This window comes from Phocoena sinus, chromosome 11 (assembly GCF_008692025.1).
Source record: "Phocoena sinus isolate mPhoSin1 chromosome 11, mPhoSin1.pri, whole genome shotgun sequence".
Lineage (NCBI taxonomy): Eukaryota > Metazoa > Chordata > Mammalia > Artiodactyla > Phocoenidae > Phocoena > Phocoena sinus.
Window position 1 is genome coordinate 45,211,040 of NC_045773.1, and position 18,352 is coordinate 45,229,391.

The 18,352-nt window shown below is 47.3% G+C and overlaps 1 protein-coding gene across 5 annotated transcripts in view; it reads left to right on the plus strand.

Annotated features, from left to right (window-relative positions):
* TRAK1 (trafficking kinesin protein 1) overlaps window positions 1-18,352 on the plus strand; it is a 78,626-nt gene that overhangs the window by 28,129 nt on the left and 32,145 nt on the right. For 4 of the 5 annotated variants that reach the window (XM_032650393.1, XM_032650395.1, XM_032650396.1 and 1 more), the window contains exons 2-5: window positions 6,016-6,092; window positions 13,393-13,509; window positions 16,094-16,194; window positions 17,026-17,134. In XM_032650393.1, the coding sequence (XP_032506284.1) occupies window positions 6,042-6,092; window positions 13,393-13,509; window positions 16,094-16,194; window positions 17,026-17,134 (378 nt within the window). In that variant the 5' untranslated portion in view covers window positions 6,016-6,041. Of the gene's footprint in view, window positions 1-6,015; window positions 6,093-13,392; window positions 13,510-14,599; window positions 15,022-16,093; window positions 16,195-17,025; window positions 17,135-18,352 lie in introns of those variants that run through there. The other variant, XM_032650394.1, reaches the window with a different exon arrangement.

Below are 18,352 nucleotides of genomic sequence, written 5' to 3' on the forward strand. Positions count from 1 at the left end.
TGGACCCTGAAGGAGGGGTCTACATCCAGCACTTAGACATCTAGCACTTAGCAGAGTGCTGGGCACACAGTGAGCAGTCCATAAGTGAGCCACTTGGTTATTACCAAGGAGGCCTTCATTAAATGCTCTGGTGATGGATGGCCACCATAGGTCAACTCTGAGTGTTCAAGGTTAGGGAAGGGCGGATGGTTATATCCCCCAACAGACCAGGTTCAAGTACATGGTTATGTCCTGTCTGGCTTTGGACAAGTCACTTAGCCCCTCTCTCTGTCTCATAGTGTTTCATGGGGGTCATATTTGTGTCATCGGGTTATTCTGGGTTTTAAGTGAAATAATATTTGTAAAATGCCCATGGTAGCAGTTAGCATGTTGTAAATACTTAATAGTTATTTCCTTTCTTCTTCCTGGCCTCTTCAGTAACTTGCTTTGGTGCCCTGCTCTCAGACTACCCTGGCAAGGGGAAGTGAGCCTGTACAATCGTCACACTAAAATTTCAGCTGATGGTGATGTTGATGGGCAGGTAAATGTAGCCAGAGCTGTACGGTCAGGTCTCTGCTCTTGGCAAGACACCTCGCTCCCGCCTCCCAGTGCACAGACCCAGCACCATGCAGATGCTGGTCGTGGCCAAACAGACCACTCTTCGCGATGGACTGGGCTCTAGGCCGGCCTCTGCCACCACGCCGTCCCACAGACCGTCCCTGAAGCTGCCATGATAAACCAGCACCTTTCACCTAAGAGCAGTCGTAGTAGCCAGCAGCCTGCCCGTTTGCTTCTAGCTTAAGACCACAGCTGCTTATTAGTCGAGGCCTTTCTTTCTGTTAATGCAGCTTCTTTCTTAGCAGCTTTGTGCCTCATCATGTCTTTGTGTCTCGCTGGATTTGAACTTGATTGCCTCTTTCCAGATGGCTTCTTTTTCATGCAGGAAGCCTGGCGGGGAGGGGGTACCTCCCCTTTCCAAGACACATGCTCATCTGGAGGTGATGAGATATACACCAGGCTTTTATGTTTTCACCCCTCCCTGGGCCCTCTGGTTGCTTAGAAATGAGCCTTTCTTTGCAAAGACCGGTCTGGGAGTAAAACAAAACCTTCCCTTTTTTTTGAGCATCAACCATGTGTCGGGCCCCAAATGAATAAGACTCAGCTGCCATCGTGTGACTTTATACAGGTGGGAAGGGACCTGGGACATTCGTAAGAATTAGGTTCGTTACGCTTCTGGCCAGTTTTGACGTGAAGCCATCTAAACAAGAATACAAAGCATTTGTTCTGCCTTTTTTCGTTTTGTTCTAATTACTGACAAATGAGCATTGTTTTTTATTACCAGGTACTGTGGGCCTCACCCTATTCCTGTACACACTTCAAGGGCTGCATGAAAATAGGTTTTATTTGTTTTTTAAGCCAAATCATGTGTGTCTTATGGGTCTTAGTAGTTAATACACTTGGGCTTTGGGGCCAAGTCTAAATTATTTTGAAGATAGATGTTGAAGGGCAACAGGCAAAGGAAGGGCATGGCTGAATCTCCAAGAAGTGGCTGTAACTTGGGAGAAGGGTGAAACAGTAAAACTGGAGAGAGCTGGCTCTCGGTTTTCTTATGGACATATCATGAAATTCTTCTGCCATCTGAGCAAGTATTTATGACAGCTATCTCTGTGTAAAATAGATAGCTAGTGGGAACCTGCTATAAAGCACAGGAAGCTCAGCTCGGTGCTCTGTGATGACTTAGATGGGTGGGATGGGGGAGGGTGCAAGGGAGGTCCACGAGGGAGAGGATATATGTATACATATAGCTGATTCACTTCATTGTACAGCAGAAATGAACCCAACATTGTAAAGCAGTTATACTCCAATAAAAAAAAATACATAATGAATAAAATAAAAAATAAAAATAGTCTCGTCTGTGTGACATAGATTAGTACATTTATGTGCCGTTCACCAGTGCTGAGTTTTCGAATGGATGATTTGCTATTCCTAAACAGTTTTGCTGTCTGAGAACATTCTTGGGGCCGGAGGAAGGCTCCATCATGAGATCATGGAAGAATGTGTTTACCTTGTCATGTTATGGGGACGTGGCTGGAATATGGCATAGGTAGTTCAGGGATGCTTGTTTGCATGTTATTTGGTGGTAACTTAAATTATTGAGGTATAATTTACATACTGGAAAATTCGCCCATTTTAAGTGAACAGTTTAGTGTTTTTTAGTAAATTTACTGAGTTGGCAACCATCACCCTAATTCGGTTTTGGAACATACACATCTCCCTCCCGTAAGATCCTTCGTGCCTGTTTACAATTAATCCCCATTCCTACTCCTACTAATCTCAGGGAACCAGCGATCTGCTTTCTGTCTCTATAAGTTGCCTGTGCTGGATAGTTAATATGAATGGAGTCATATAATAGATGGTCTTTTATGTCTAGCTTCTGCTGAGCATAACATTTGCGTTTGTTTTGGACACCTTTTGGGGGAAGTGGATTTATTTGGTAGAGCTCCCTTGGTCAGAAGTGGAACTTCTATTTGAAATACTGTTCTCCTGGAGAGAGAAAACTTGTGACAGTTTATTTTAGATTGAGTATCTAGAAAACTGGTGCTCGAAACGTGCAGCTTGTGCTTGTCTTCCTGTTTAAAAGAGTCATTTGTTATTCCTCATTTCTCGGAAGAGAAACCCAAGACACAATTACAGGAGTTTGCCCAGGGCCTCATGACCTTGGTAGAGTCTCCTATGAAAACTTCAGCCTCAGGGCCACAGAGTCAGGGATCTGACCTACACCACAGATGCTTTTTGCTTTCTGTGTGCTTCTTAAACTTTGTTCATTTGTGCTGACCTCAGCCTTGCCCTTGCATTCTTTGTGGCTCCTTAGTTTATAGTTCAGGAGCCAGACTGGCCTCGGTTCAGCTCCCGCCATATGCAACCGCATTTGCTGTGACCTTGGTCAGGTCCTCAACTTCTCTGAGCTTCAGTTTCCCCATCCATGGAGTAGTCATCATAACAGCGCCTACCCTGCAAGATTGTTCTGAGGAGTAAACGAAAAGAAGCACATTAAATCCCCGGACATAGCATGGCCTCCATAAATGTTAGCTGCTGCCCCTGCTAGGAGTCTCCTTTTATTTTGAAATTCACCATTTGCGAGCTGTGTGACATTGGATGAGTTAGTTAACCTCTCTGAGCCTCAGTTTCTCATTTGTAAAATGAGGTGAACGTGAGTGTTTACCCTGTAGTATTTATTGCTCTGAGAAATAAATGATATAATCCATCTAGAGGGCTAAGAACAAGGCTAGGCTGTAGTCAGCATGCTTTGGTAAAAGTAGGCTGCTGCTGCTACTAATTTCTCTTAAAAGTTACCTCAGGAAGGACCCTCTATTGTAGTCAACTGCATATTTTTTGAAAAATATTTTAAGTAATGTTTTCCCCATCGGTGCATGATCACTCCTCAAAAAAATTGTTAAGCACAAAAAAGAATATTAAAATTGGTAATTCTATCCAAATATCAGCGTTTTTAATGGCTTTGCTGTTTTCTTGTGTGTATTGTAAATCCGTACACCTCCCCGCTGGTGAGATTATATGTATTTTGAAAACATAACTGGAATAATAGTGCCCATGCTTCCGTAGGAGTTTTTCATTTCTGCCTCTGACTTCTGTAGGTGGGCTCTGTCAAAGACCTCAGAACCTCCCGGAGGTTCTCCCTGCATGTTCTGCACCCCAAGCCTCCAGTCACCGTGTACGTGGTGACACTACGTGCCTGACTGGTTAATGCTGGAAAAAACCCTGGCCCAGGTGTACGTTTTATTGGGTTCAGTTGTTAAAGCAAGTTAAATATTTCTACAATTAGCTTTATAAAAGGGCAACACAAGGGGTCCTTGTGCTGGGGGATACAAGAAACTACACAGGCGATAACATCATTAGAGCTTAATATTCACACACACACATGCACGCTTACAATCACACGTGCGCTCGCGTGCGCATTCAAGTAAAATGGGGAAATCGAGTGAGATTCCTGGATTGTAGCAATGTCAGTACCCTGGTTGTGAATATAACGTTACACAATGTTACCGTTGGGTGACACTTAAAGGGTATATGGGATCTCTGTGTTATTTCTGACATCTGCATCTGATTATCTACACGTGATTAACGACAGTGATCGCAATTTTTTAAAAAATAGCTTTAAAAATATAATTTCTGTTTAATACAATCCCAGAGCAAAAAGCTGCTCCGAATCTTGTTCTCTTATGTTAGGGTGACATAGAGCCAAGATTAGTTTAAAATGTAGCCTGGTTGTCCTTTTTTCCAGGAAAGCAGAGGACTTGGTCCTTTGAGGAGAGCAAGGGGGACATTAGCTGGCCCTAGAGTCGCAGCAACAAGCTTCAACAGAGAGGCCTTTGTACCTGCCGGTAGATGACAGGGGACGCCATGCTCTCCTAGAGGGACCTGGCTAGAGGGCTCCCGGGTCTTGTCTGTACCATTGCAGAGCATCACAGCTGTGCAGCATGAAAACCAACTCCTGTCCGAGGCACAGGAATCTCCACTTAAGGATTTCTTGTGACCTCGGGCTGATGATCTATTTAGAGCAATTTGAGCTGGACTCCGTCTCCATCATATTAAATTCTGGTTCAAACCAACCCTGTACATCTCCCTTGCTTTTCCTTGTGGGAAGAGAAGGAAAATGCCTGAGGCAATGCTCCCTCCAGTGGCTGGAGGGTTCCTGCCATAAACTGGGTGGAGGAGAGGCCAGCAAAGGAACCTCTGCTCATCTCCCCCAGCCCCCAGCTCTGAGGGCCCTGTGTTGGGAGGGTTTCAGATTTGGAACCAGATTTCAGGTCTCCTCCTTAAGCTAGAAAATCATTCCAACAGATCAGATTTCTCTGCGCTCACCCACTAGGATGATCTCTACTTGGATTTATAAAATATTTAGAAACCTATTGTCCAGTTGCAATTAGCCATTAGTAACGCTACTGAGTTTGGTTTAGCAGTATACTTCAGTTCCCAAAGGCCTTGCATGGGCTGTGACTGCAAGTGGGTTGTTGCGAAAGCGAAGTTCTCTACGCTTAAAAGAATGATTTTCTAGAGTCTTAGTTATGAGGAGTTGCTAACAAGTTATTATGTAGCCCCTAAGTGGCTGGTTTCAAAAAATTTTACACTTTGGCCCTAAATCCATTTGCTTTCACTCCTTCCTCCTCAGAATAAAACCCATGCTACCTTCATGGTATTTGGACTACAAATCGATTCCTTGCCATTGATTTAAAATAAAACCACCCTGAGATTTTTCTGGAGACTAAAGCCTCCTTTCAGTGCACACCCTTTTACTCCAGAGGAAGAGCACAGTCCTAAAGTGGCCTGCAGACAGCCTCTTAAGGCCTCTTAAGCAAATGGCATATGTCGTGAAATACCATATATGAGAGTATTGGGTGGGAGTGTGGATTAAAACAAAAAAATCTGTCACCCTGGTTTTCATGGTTTGGAAACCGTTTGCATAGCCTTAGAATTTAGTCCATTTGGGGAAGAGTGGGCTGTGTGCCATTATGAAATTATCAGCTGAGGCTGTTTAATAATTATACCAAGAGCTGCTTTGGGAAGGACCCAGTCTATCCACGTAGTTGGGTCTGTACAGTGAGTGGGTTCGAGATCCTATGGATCTTTCTGACGGTTCATACCTCAGTCGCTGTGCTGCTGACCCACTTTGGTTTGCTGACCGTATACGAAGCCAGACCCCTTTCCACTCCAGCGCCCTGCCCTCAGCACCACCCCCGAGTGTGCACGTGCGTATGTGCACGTACGCGCACACACACACACACACACACACACACACGCGGCGTCAAGGCTTTGCAGTGAACAGTAGACCCCTGCCCCCTCACCCCACAGCTTGAATCTTTTCTCTGGAACCGGGGAACGAAACCTGGTGGGGCTGAACCCAGCAAAACCAATCACCCTTTATGCCCAGTACGACTTTAGAGTCACTTTTTTAGGTGGGTTGTTTGTTTGGCAGGCCTGTAGCATCAGTAGTTTCATTGTCATTTTTATTTCTTGCAGTTTTATGTGCTGAAAGAGTTGGCCAGATGACTAAGACATATAATGACATAGATTCTGTAACTCGGCTTCTTGAGGAGGTAAGTGATTTGGGGCAAGGCAAAGAGTCATTTATAGCTGATTATAATTTATATCAATTAAAGCATACATTACTGTCTTTCTCGGTGAAGAATCTCAGCAACTGAGCCCTCTCAGGGTATAATTCAGTGGCTTTATTTTATTTATCTTTTTTTTTTTTTTAAAAGTGACTCATGCTGTTTTTTTTTTTTTTTAATTAATTAATTTATTTATGGCTGTGTTGGGTCTTCGTTTCTGTGGGAGGGCTTTCTCTAGTTGTGGCAAGCGGGGTCCACTCTTCATCGCCGTGCGTGGGCCTCTCACTATCGTTGCCTCTCTTCTCTGTGGAGCACAGGCTCCAGACGCGCAGGCTCAGTAATTGTGGCTCACGGGCCCAGTTGCTCCACGGCATGCGGGATCTTCCCAGACCAGGGCTCGAACCCGTGTCCCCTGCATTCGCAGGCAGATTCTCAACCACTGCGCCACCAGGGAAGCCCTTTATTTATCTTTTGAACTGAGAGCTATGTTGGCTTCTGTCACTGTAACTTTGTACAAGGTATTTTGGATTTTAAAAGGAATGTATTAATGACACAGAATAGGGTGGCATTTAAATACTTGCTGTAGAATACCCTGTTTAAGACTTATAAACCCTTAAAATATATACTAATGATATATGTTAAGTGTATACAAAAAATGTCAGAAAAATACATCATTATCCATATCTTTGTAATGTTTTAGTTGCATTTTGTTATGTTTTTATTTACATCAGGTTAAGGGAATATTATTATGCGGTGTCAGCATGGAAATAACCAAAACAAGCATGGCAAGGAAAATTTTAGGAAACGTGCTTGGGATTAGATGAGCTGTAGTTAGTTTAGAGACTATGCTTTTCTCAATTTCTTCTCAGCATTCTGTTGACACTTGAGAATTAAGGTGCTGTGGTGGCCTCTGGAAGCAGATGAGTATAATGTGTGTATCCCCATGCCTTCAACAGGTCAGAACATGGTAGGTTCTCAGTATTTATTGAATAAGTGCCCATCTTAAAGCAGTACCTCCCACTCTTCCCACAAAATCAGACCTCAAATGCAGAGGTGCTAACCTTTTTTTTAAAGATTTCTTTTTTTGATGTGGACCATTTTTAAAGTCTTTATAGAATTTGTTACAATATTGCTTCTGTTTTATGTTTTGGTTTTTTGGACCTGAGGTGTGTGGGATCTTAGCTCCCTGACCAGGGATCGAACCCACACCCCCTGCATTGGAAGGCGAAGTCTTAACCACTGGACCGCCAGGGAAGTCCCAGAGGTGCTAACTTTTAGACCCTGGTTTCTGCTCTAGAATCTAGAATGATTTGGGGTCATGTGACTATTCATTAGCCCTTCTTGAGGAAGAGAGTAGAAAGATATGAGAGACACAGAAATCATCATTTTCAGCCGGTGGCAGAACAAAGTTGAAACACAGGACCAAGCAGGAGTGTGGGACCTGAGGTTTTTTGGTGGGGGGCATCTTTTCATCCCTTTATTTATTTATTTGTTTTTGCGGTACGCAGGCCTGCCACTGCTGTGGCCTCTCCCGCCGCGGAGCACAGGCTCCGGACGCGCAGGCCCAGCGGCCATGGCTCTTGGGCCTAGCCGCTCCACGGCATGTGGGATCCCCCCGGACCAGGGCACGAACCCGGGTCCGCTACATCGGCAGGCGGACTCTCAACCACTGCGCCACCAGGGAAGCCCTTTTCACCCCATTTTTATGTCTCTCTCTTTCCCTGCGCTTTTCCCTTCTGCACATCCAGTGTTCTCCTACCTGCTCTGAGGGCTGGACCCTTCCAATACTCCCCTACCCCTACCTCAAGTTCCTGAGGGTTCACCTGCCCTGCTACACACTCCCCTCCCATTCTCCTGGAGGCCCCCCATGGGTAGACCCAGTGTAGCTGAGACAGGGCAGGAGCCGAGACCCGCTTGACCACCTGCATGTCAGGGAGGTTACAAACTCCTCAGCCCCGAATAAGTGAGTTTATATTTTTTGGCCGTGTGACAGGGCCATTGGTGAGGCATTTTAGGGCACTGGCCTTCTGGTGACTCTCCAGTTGCAGCCGTCTCGGCGGCTGGCATTAGTGACCTCGTAGGCTAGCTTGGTTGGCACCACCAACTTTTGAAAATAGTTTTTACCATGTTCCCCCTTCCTGCTGTGTCAATTTTCCTCAACACTGTCCTGTTTCTAAATCCACTCCTCACTCCATACCCAATTAGTCCTCAAGTCTTCTGAGGGAGGTCCTACGTCTGTACCTTTATTATTTTTTTTCCAAGGCCACCACTCCAGCTCCTGGAGCCCTGGCAGTGAGATTTGAGTTTTCTCTCTTCTGTCATCTTCCCTGCAGCTGCCACCCTCCCAAGCCCTCTTTAATGACCTCGGCTTCCCACGACACTCAGAACTCCTTGGCATGGCATTCAAGGCTACACACTCGATCACATTCCTGAATCGTCTTAATACTCATCACCGGGACCTGCCTCCTGCTCTCCCACCTGTGACCTTTTGCACCGTTTGGCCCCTCTGTCTTTTCTTGCCTTGAGTGTCATACTGCAGGGCTCATTAGGGATCTCTGAAGCCATCACACTCCCCCAGCCCCAGGTAGTCCGTGCCCCAGCCAGCCCTGAGCTCGGGAACCACCCTGTCATTCTGTTGGCTTTGTTCATCCAACTGGATCGGTTAGAAGTTTTTCCAAGGCGAGGACCCTGTTGGGTCCTGATTTCTTTCGCCCTTTTAATCTTGGAAATGATGGGCCTTTGATAAGTGTCTGCCTCTGTGGTCACGCTTATTATTAAGGGTAAACTTTGAGAGCTGGGTGTTGTCTGTGCATCATCTCATTAATTCTACGATAGTTCTCAGAAGTAGATGCCACTATTTCCCCCATCCTACTGTGAGGGGACCTACATTTGAGAGGACAGACGACACCCAGTGGCTCAGCTGCTTTCCAGCCCGGGCCCTTAACCACTATGCACGTGGCCCTGTTGATTTTGGCTGTAGTTGTTTACTGCCCTGTTTGTTTAGTTTTGGGGAGTACGGTTAGTTGATTGTCAATGAGACATTTTTACTTTAAAAACATGAACTGGATAACTTTTTTTTTAATGGGCTGCTGCTTCAGTGAGTATCCATGGCCCGTGGTTCCTGGCTCCTGCCGGGTGTGAGCTGGCAGGGCTGGGTGAGGACTCTGCAGGGCCAGACCTGTCTCTGCTTGGATGTTTGAGGACCACTTCAGAGGAGCCTGGGACTCCAGCCCTGTATGGAGATCCTGGTCATCAGCACTTCACAGCTCATTGCTTAAATGAGTGTCACTGTATCAGGAAGTATGCTGTCGTCTTTAAAAAAAAAACCGAGTTGCTCAAAAGAGTATTTGTGGGGCAGTCTCTTCAGGTGGCTCTTTGCTGTGCTTTTTTGTTTTATTTTTAACAGCTCACCATGGCCATGGTCTGTGTGCATCAGCGTGTTTTATATACAAAGCTGTGCCTCTCCTTTTCCTGATAAGAATCACATCTGAGTTGCTGCCTTTCTTTGGAACTAGGCGGGTTTCCTGGTTAAAGTCTAATTGCCCCAGTCGCGTGAAGGTTGTGCCATGCTGTGCTTTTCTTGGCTTTGGTCCCGTTCCCTCTGGTCGTTTGCTTTGGTTTCGCACGGCTGCCGCAGGCAGGCGGGGTGCTGGCGGGATTTGCACAGGATGCCGGAGCACAGCCCTTGGCCAATGTGAAGAGTTTGCTTTCGGGTTAAAGGGGAAGAGGATTCTGCAGCTCGCCCTGGCTTTTGCTGCTGTTCGGAATTTACCTCTGGGCAAAGCTGTCTCCTCCCCAGTTACGGAGAGGGTTATTCCAGGAGCTCCTGAGTCATGCTTTTTTATCCCAAAATGGGTGAATGAGATGAGTCAGCTGCTCAGCGTGGGAGGCAGGCAGCTCTCCGTCTCTGGGGCCGTGCCAGGTGGCTCGAGTGTTCATGGTCATTGCTAAAAGGGGCTGAGACACAAGTCACAGTCTTTCTAAAAAATATTTTTATTGGAGTATAGTTGCTTTACAAGGTTGTGTTAACTTCTGCTGCCCAGCAAAATGAATCAGCCATACATATACGTATAGCCTACAGTGCATTAAGTTTTCAGCGAAACATAGCTGCGGAGAGGGAGCTAGGAGAGCCAGAATGAGCCCCACCTGACCGCCATCTCCTGGGGAATAAAAGAACCAGTTCTTCTAATAGCTGATTTCCAAATTGAGATTTATTTATGGTCTCATTTTCTCACTGGAGTTTGATCCAGTGGTCATTTCCTAGCTGTTTTCCTGGTTTTCGAAGTAAATACTTATCACATGTTGGCTGGTTGTAAGAAATGAGACTCTTTTCATTACTGAAATTCTTTTTTTTTTTTTTTTTTTGCGGTACGCGGGCCTCTCGCTGTTGTGGCCTCTCCCGTTGCGGAGCACAGGCTCCGGATGCGCAGGCTCAGCGGCCGTGGCTCACGGGCCCAGCCGCTCCGCGGCATGTGGGATCTTCCCGGACCGGGGCACGAACCCGTGTCCCCTGCGTCGGCAGGCAAACTCTAAACCACTGCGCCACCAGGGAAGCCCGCTTACTGAATTTCTTAAAGAGAAACCCAACTGACCTTTTGCCTTAGAAAAACCAGAGACCTGATGACTTTTTTGTTTAAGAATTTCATTTCATCTCTGAATATTTTTACTCTAACTTCCTTTTTTTTTTTTTTTTTTTTTCCCAGCAGAGCATTTTCTTTATGTTACTATACAGATTAGATTGTGGGTGTAGACAAAGTGAGAGTTGTCCCCTCCGGAGGGCAAGGAGGCCCTCAAGTCTGAGGTTTGACGTGTATTGGGGTATAGTGGGGAGGGGCGAGGGGCTTCGTTGTCGAGCCCCTCAGCATTTGTTTCCTTCCCCTGCCTGCGTCCCATTCCTCTTGGGTTCAGGCCCCTGTGTGCCATGGGAAGCCTTCAGCATTCTTCACGTGCTCATCAGTGCCTTGCCCAGCCTGTCTTCATCATTATGATTTTGGCTTGATTCGTTTGCACTGAAATCTGCATATGAAATGTCTGTGTGTGCTGGAACTTAGCAGCTGGATTGCATGATGGCAAGCAGCACAGAACAGTAGGCAGTGAGCCAGTGAGCATGAAGCACCTGCTGGGTATTCAGTCTGAGGGCTTGCTCTAGTAGAAAGATTTAACAGACTGGAGTGAGATTTATGGAGACCACACTTCCAAAGGGAAATGGACAGGGGTACTACAGTTTTCACGGAGAGTTAGCCAGCTGAAACCTGCACTAGTTGCTAATTTTGAGACGGCCCCTGTAGAAGTGGGTTCCCTCACACGATCCCTGTGGGTCATTTCCTCCCAGTACCAAATACGCACAACCGTTGTGTCTGAAAAGTAATAAAGGGCCGCTGAGATAAGGACCCTCCTTGGTAGACACAGTAGCCGGCACGGATGAATGCACAGAGAGGGGCGTCTCGGTTCGTTGGGCAGACTCACTGGTCCCCTTTGTTCCCTGGGAGGGCATGAGGGGGAGGCACAGATTGGGAAGGAGTTGGAGGAATTTATGGCTCACTTGACATGACACCCAGCTGGCTTCTGGGACAGCAGTTACAGGTTTCAGGACCATGGAAGACCTAGGGGAGAGAGACCATCATTTATGCAAGAGCTCCAGAGAGCCAAATCGCTGTTGGATTCAGTCCCCCCAAACTATGCTCTGACCTCCAGTGCTCTGCTCGTAATTCAGCGAAACTCCCATGATGAGCAAAGGAAGGTGTGCTACTCTTGCGTGGTATAATTTGGTGGATACATAGGCAGTTAGAAATAAAAAATGCTTTTTTGAAGTATCTTACAACTCAATGAATCATAGAGCTAGAAGGTTCTTCCAAGGGTCCCTCAGCAAGTCTGCCCGTCCACCCTACCTCATCTCACAGACGAGGGAACTGGACCCCGGGGATGTTGAATCAGAACCCAGACTCTCAAATTTTAAGGTAGAACGGTTCACCTGGAGCAGTTAAACTTTTGACGGGTACCTGCTATAAGAAATGCCTCTTAGGTTGTCGGTAAATGTGTGACAAGCAAAATTTAAGCATGAAGTGATAACCTTACTATGCGGAATGCACTTTGGTATTTCAGTTCTATGCTGTTGAATGTCATTTAAAACAAAATGACAGTTGCCATGACTAAAATGATTCTCAACCTACTGATGGTTTATAATCTGTGTTTGGGAAAGATGGATCTAGAGGGTACCCGATCCTTGTTAAGTGGAAGCCACAAGACTACATGGTTATCAGAAGCGGAGATTCCTGAATCCCCAGCTTTTTTCTGCTCAAAAGCCCATGTCCCTCTTCTTCTGCTTTTTTACACCAGATAAGCAGAATAATTAGCGTAGGCTTCTAAAAGGATTTCATTTTCCGGAGTTCTCCTCCCCGTGCCAATCCCCGCCTAAAAGTGAGCAAGTGCATCTACTCGTGATGGCCAGCAGTTTCACCAGCAAGGATCAGTGAGTCTGCATTTGGTGACGGCGCCCACCCCGCTGTCTCCACTGTCGGGCAACAGCTTTCCTCCCATAAAGGCAGCTGTATCTTTGTATGCCAGTAAAGATTTTCCTCTGTGCCCTGCTGTGCTCTAAATGTCAGCAACTGAGCTAACAGAAAATTCTGTCTGCAACAGTCTTTGTTTCTGAAGTAGGGCAATGTTATGCGTTGTTTCTCCGTTTTTAAAGCTATTTTTTTAAAAAAAATAAAGCCTAAGTAGCCTACCTTCCATAAGTAAAAGAAACACATAACTGTATCCTAGTTTAGAGGAACTTTAAACATTTTTGTTTCATACGCAGTAAATCTAAGGACCTCAGTAAATTCCAGCTTAATGTGTGCCAGAGAGGCTGCCTTGGCTATTTTAAGTGCACTTTGGAATTTCTGGATTCACGTATTCATTGAGCAAATAGTTACCGAGTGTCTCCCTGTGCTGGGTGCTGGCGATACAATAGCTCAGCCCTTCAGGTAGAGAGATAGGTTATCAAATGATTACACAAGGACCAAAAGCAGTTGCATAGAAAGGTTTTTGGAAGCATGTCTTCGCTGTAGGAAGAAACTTGTTTTCGTTAGATCGGAAGGTTCCCTTTCATTGCTTGGGGCCCTGGTAGCTGAGTGAGCTCCTCTTTGAACAGGTATCAGACACTGGTGCGTGGATGGTGAATTAGTTGATTCCCTTGTCCTTGCTGAACGCCCTTGTTTTCCTCAGCTGACCCTGAGTTCTGTGGGCTCCTGCTGGAAGCACGGGTTTTCTCAACCTCTGCTCTCGCTTCTGCCTTTCATAGAAAGAGCGGGATCTAGAGTTGGCTGCTCGGATCGGCCAGTCGTTGTTGAAGAAGAACAAGACACTCACCGAGAGGAATGAGTTGCTGGAGGAGCAGGTGGAACACATCAGGGAGGAGGTAAGGACCTGCCAGCAGGGGCATCTGCAGGGGCTTGGGTGCCGCAAAAGGCGTGCCTGAGGAAGGTGATGATTTCACGGGATCCCGCTGGGGAAGGCCCTCCCCGGACATGGAGAGCTGCCTTCCTGCTGCCCTTCCTGTTCATCTGTGTCTCCTTCCGGCAGTGTGGACAGGTCGCCCAGGCTGGGACCAGCCCTCACATGGTCAGTAGGCCCCCAGTGTGGACCAGCTACAGCCCGTGTCCTCCAAGAATCTAGATCATCATGTCAGCTGAGAAAGACACTCAGAGCTTGGCTGAAGGGCACACAGCCTATTCCAACAATGAGCGGAGATTCCTGAGCCAGGGTGGGCGTTGGCAGGCGGAGAAGGAACTGCAGCCATGCTGCAGAGTGAGGCAGTGACTGCCCCTTCGTCAGCACAATATAATTTTGTGTTTCTAAAACAAAACCAAAAATAGCCTATTGTTTTCATGATCGAAGCCCTACTATGTTAATGATACAAATCTTGGTCTATGTCTTCAGCCCCCATCATTATGGGGGGTGGGGGGCAGGGGAAGAACATTTTAGGCTTAACTTAGGGGCTGAGGTCTCAGAGGAGCGGCACTGGTTTTCTGGGAGGGATACGGTGTGGACGGGAGGAGGAAGGCTGCAGAGTCAGGCGGGTTTGCTACAACTAGAATTAGGAGCTTACAGCCAGGCCCCCCTTGCTAGTGTCTTTGCCGTCATCCTAACTGGCCTTTTTTTTTTTGCGGTACGCGGGCCTCTCACTGTTGTGGCCTCTCCTGTTGCGGAGCACAGGCTCCGGATGCGCAGGCTCAGTGGCCATGGCTCATGGGCCCAGCCGCTTCGCGGCATGTGGGATCCTCCCGGACCGGGGCATGAACCCGCGTCCCCTGCATCGGCAGGCGAACTCTCAACCACTGTGCCACCAGGGAAGCCCCGTAACTGGCCTTTGAACTGAACTGTGAGGACTTTGATTGGCTTTCCTTCTTCTCATTTCTTCTCCCTTATTTTCTATCAGAAACTTTCTTAGTGGGTGGGGGGGGCGACGGGGATGCCCTTATTCATGTCCCTAAGACGCATTCAGACTTTTTCCTCGTTAAAGATATTCCCAGCTATTGTCGTCTGGGTTTACCAATCTAATGTGATGAAACAGAGTAGCCACTCAATAAGAAAAAGTTTTTTTAAGCGTTTATTGTAATTTTTATTGATTTTTTTTTTTTTTCCCCTTCCGGTGTTACTGAGATATAATTGATGTACGGCACTGTATAAAGGCAAGTTTTAATCCTGGGCTTTCTTTAAAAGGTGATGAGGTAAGATACGGTCGTGTTCAAGGAGAAATAAAGTTGACCCCTGCTGTCCCGGCCTCCAGCATCATGACCTGAATCTCCCTTCTCCCAAGTATGGGAGAAGGTCAGCCTGGCCCCCTACTTGGCCCCTTCTGAGCAGAGGGACATGCCATCAGGAACCAGTAAATGGTCACCCGTCGCCCCTCACGTGCTACTTCTCCAAGGTGCTGCCCTTGCTTGGGGCTTCCTTTCCTCACACAAAGTGCATCCTGCACTTGGGGGTGGAAGTGACTTTTTGTCCCCTTGGGAAACCTTGGAGTTTGAAAACTGTTTCCCCTTGGCACATCATTAAATGATCAGTCTAGGTGTTGAAGCCGAAGCCTTTACGCACGTAAAACTGGTTTCTCCGTGGAAGAGAAAATATATTCACGGTGTTGTGTAGGAAAGTTGGGATAAACTATAGACCCCAAATCAAATTAGAAACAAGAAAGAATTAAAACGATTATAATCCTCCCTCACAGTGCTGGTTGCCTATTCATCGGTGCTGAATGGTGAAAGGGCAGGTGAAAATTTTTATGGTTCAGGTTTGTTTATTTTAAACCTGAAGTATAAATAAGTGCGACTTGCAGAACCATCCTTGCAGAGTAGTCGGTACGGCCAGTTCCTCGTGGTTGCCTCTTTTCTTCCTGTATCTGGAATGCCTATCTTGTAATCATTGAGTACAAAGCAGGGTCTGGCCAAGCTTGGCCAGAATTCCTGTGAGGGTGTAAGCAGTCACAAGGTGGCGCTATGAGATTTTCCAAGCGGGAGAACAAGGGTTGCTGGGCTCGCTGCTTGTAGCTGCCCACCCGGAACTGACATCACCAGGGGTCCTGGTCCGAGATGGGATTTGGTTTTGGCAGAAGTGAATGGCCTCTTCCTCCATGTGGTAACATGGTCCACGTCTCTGAGTGTTTTCCCAGCTGGTCATCCATTTACTTGCAAAGCCCCTATGCTGTCTTGCCGCCCCCCGCCCCAGCCATCATTCTAGCACCTTCTAGTCCCCTCTCACCTCTTCTTTGTACCAAAGTAAAAACTACAAATTTAAACAGAGGGATTTTTGCCAAAAAGTAATTGTATTTTTCTTAAATGGGATCAAACTCGGCCCTTTGTTTTCCTTGAATAGCACAAAATCGGTGACATGCCTTCACTTTGAATGAGGAATTTAAAAAATGTTGTCAGTGAGCAATAAGTGTTTAAGCACGAGTGGGGATGCTGTCACATTTAGAGAGCGCGTGACGGGCTGTGTTTGTGCAGGTGTCACAGCTCCGGCATGAACTGTCCATGAAGGATGAGCTGCTTCAGTTCTACACCAGCGCCGCAGAGGAGAGCGAGCCGGAGTCTGTGTGCTCCACCCCGTAAGTCACCCAAGGGCCTGTCTCTAGAGGCCGGAGCACTGGCTGGCTGTGGTCCATGTGCTTGGAGTTGCCTAGACAGCGTCACCTTCACTGACAGCACAGGTCAGCTGCTCTCAGCCTTCTGTAGGCCAGACATCTCCGAGTGCCTCCGACAGATGGATTTTCCCATTCTGATGGGATTTTAGTTTTCCTCTTCCTGGGTCTTACTGCTTATTTGTCAGTTCAGATTGGTTTGGCCTCGCTGTTAAGGAGTAACAGGCTGGACTCTGCATTTGGAGGAAATACAGGGTTCTGGAGCCAGCAGTGCTGTGGTGGGTCCTTGGGGGGTGCCTGGGGGGAGGGGCTTCTCTGAGTCAGCAGAGTCTCCTATTAGGAACATGAACTCTAGAGCCCGGTGGTCTGAGTTCAGATCTTGGCTCTGTGGCTCATGGCCAAGTTATTAACCTCTCTGTGCTTGTTTCCTCATTTGTAAAGTGGGCATAATAATAGTACTCAGTTCTTGGGGCTGTGAGCACTGAATGGGTTCATACATGTAGGGTACTTAAAATAGTTCTTGGCACATAGAAGGCATCCCAGATTGTGTAGACTTCAAATAGAGTTGGTTCCCCCGAAACCTGAGGCAAAGTAACAGCAAAGGGTTGGGATGTGGCTCTGAAGTGTTGTAAGCCTGTGCTGTTTTCCTGGTGGTGAGGGAGCAGCCTGATGGGTCATTGTCACCCCTGCACCTTTCGTGAGCTTTCCTTGAAACGGCCCTTCTTGGTGCTTCTCCATGGCTTGCCAGGTGGTCGGAGGAAATGCCTCCCTCCCTAGAAAGTGAACTTTCTCCCCCAGGTTGAAGAGGAATGAGTCGTCCTCCTCCGTCCAGAATTACTTCCATCTGGATTCTCTCCAGAAGAAGCTGAAGGACCTTGAAGAGGAGAACGTTGTACTTCGATCAGAGGTGAAGTGCACTCCCTGCCCTCGTCCCCTCTGCAAGGGTGGTGGCCCCATTTTGCATGTCTGGTGAGAATAGCTGTGATTACAGCCCCTCCGTCCTCCAGGGTGATGGTCTGTGAAAGAGCCATGTGGACCTGGGGTCACAGCCACACCAAGTGCCCAGAGGGCGTGCCTCACTTATGAGCTGGGCATTGCCTTCAAAGGGCAGCACATACTGTCCGGGCTGCAGCAGACGGACTGGTGAATTATGCAGCGTGAGGCTGGGTAAGAGTGGCAAACCCTTCTCCTTCTCGGTCAGGGCCAAAGCTCCTGGAAAGTGGGGCTTGCCATGGTGGTCTCCAGCTCGGACGCAGAAGTGACTTGGAGGCCTGGTGTGAAAGCCTCGTTTTCACTTTACTGCAGGTCAGATGTGCCCTAATAGTACACGAGAACTTGGAGACATATTTCTTAGACAGTTAACTTAAAAAGGTTGAACTGAGTGAGGCAGCTTGGAAACCCGTGCTTTTGAGTATTTCTGATTGGCTAGTCACTGTGGTGGGTACTTTGCCTGCATTCTTTTTTTAAAAAAATCTTCACAACAAGGCTGGAAGCTGGTTACTCTGATTCTCATTTACAGTAGGGAAAACCGGGACCCAGGCTACTAAGTGTTTTGATTGCCAAAGATCTTGCAAATTAGTGAGCAACAGAGCCAGGGTTTGTAAGTCTCTGTGGCTCCAAACCCCACATTATTTCTCTTCACCCACTACCCCTATCCAGAAATACAGATGCATGCAAATTTAGTACTTTTTGTTTACTTATCCATGGGTTTATGCTTTCTAGCCAGAGGTGTGGTACAGCCCTATCGATCAGGCCCTTGTCTGTCAAGTTTGGGCTGCATGTTCACCTAAGCTGGCCCAGGGTTCCCCAGAGTCCCTCCAATAGGGCAGACCACCTGTCACCTCGAACTTGCCTCGCATGTTGGGAAGAGCCTCATGTCTGGGCTTAACGGGATGCTCTCCTGCCCGAGGAAAGGGTCATTCGTGTCTCTTAGCCATCAACTCTTCCAGCCTCTCATTTACTGATGGGAGACATAAGCCCAGTGCGACCAAGCTTTCTCTGCCAGGCAGTGGCTGAGCCACGACTACAGTCCAGTTTTCCCCATTCTGAGTTCCAGCATCTGCCCCAAGTAAATGCTCTAGCCCCAGGCACACGGCAATTTGTCCCTCTGTCGGAGTCTTCCCCT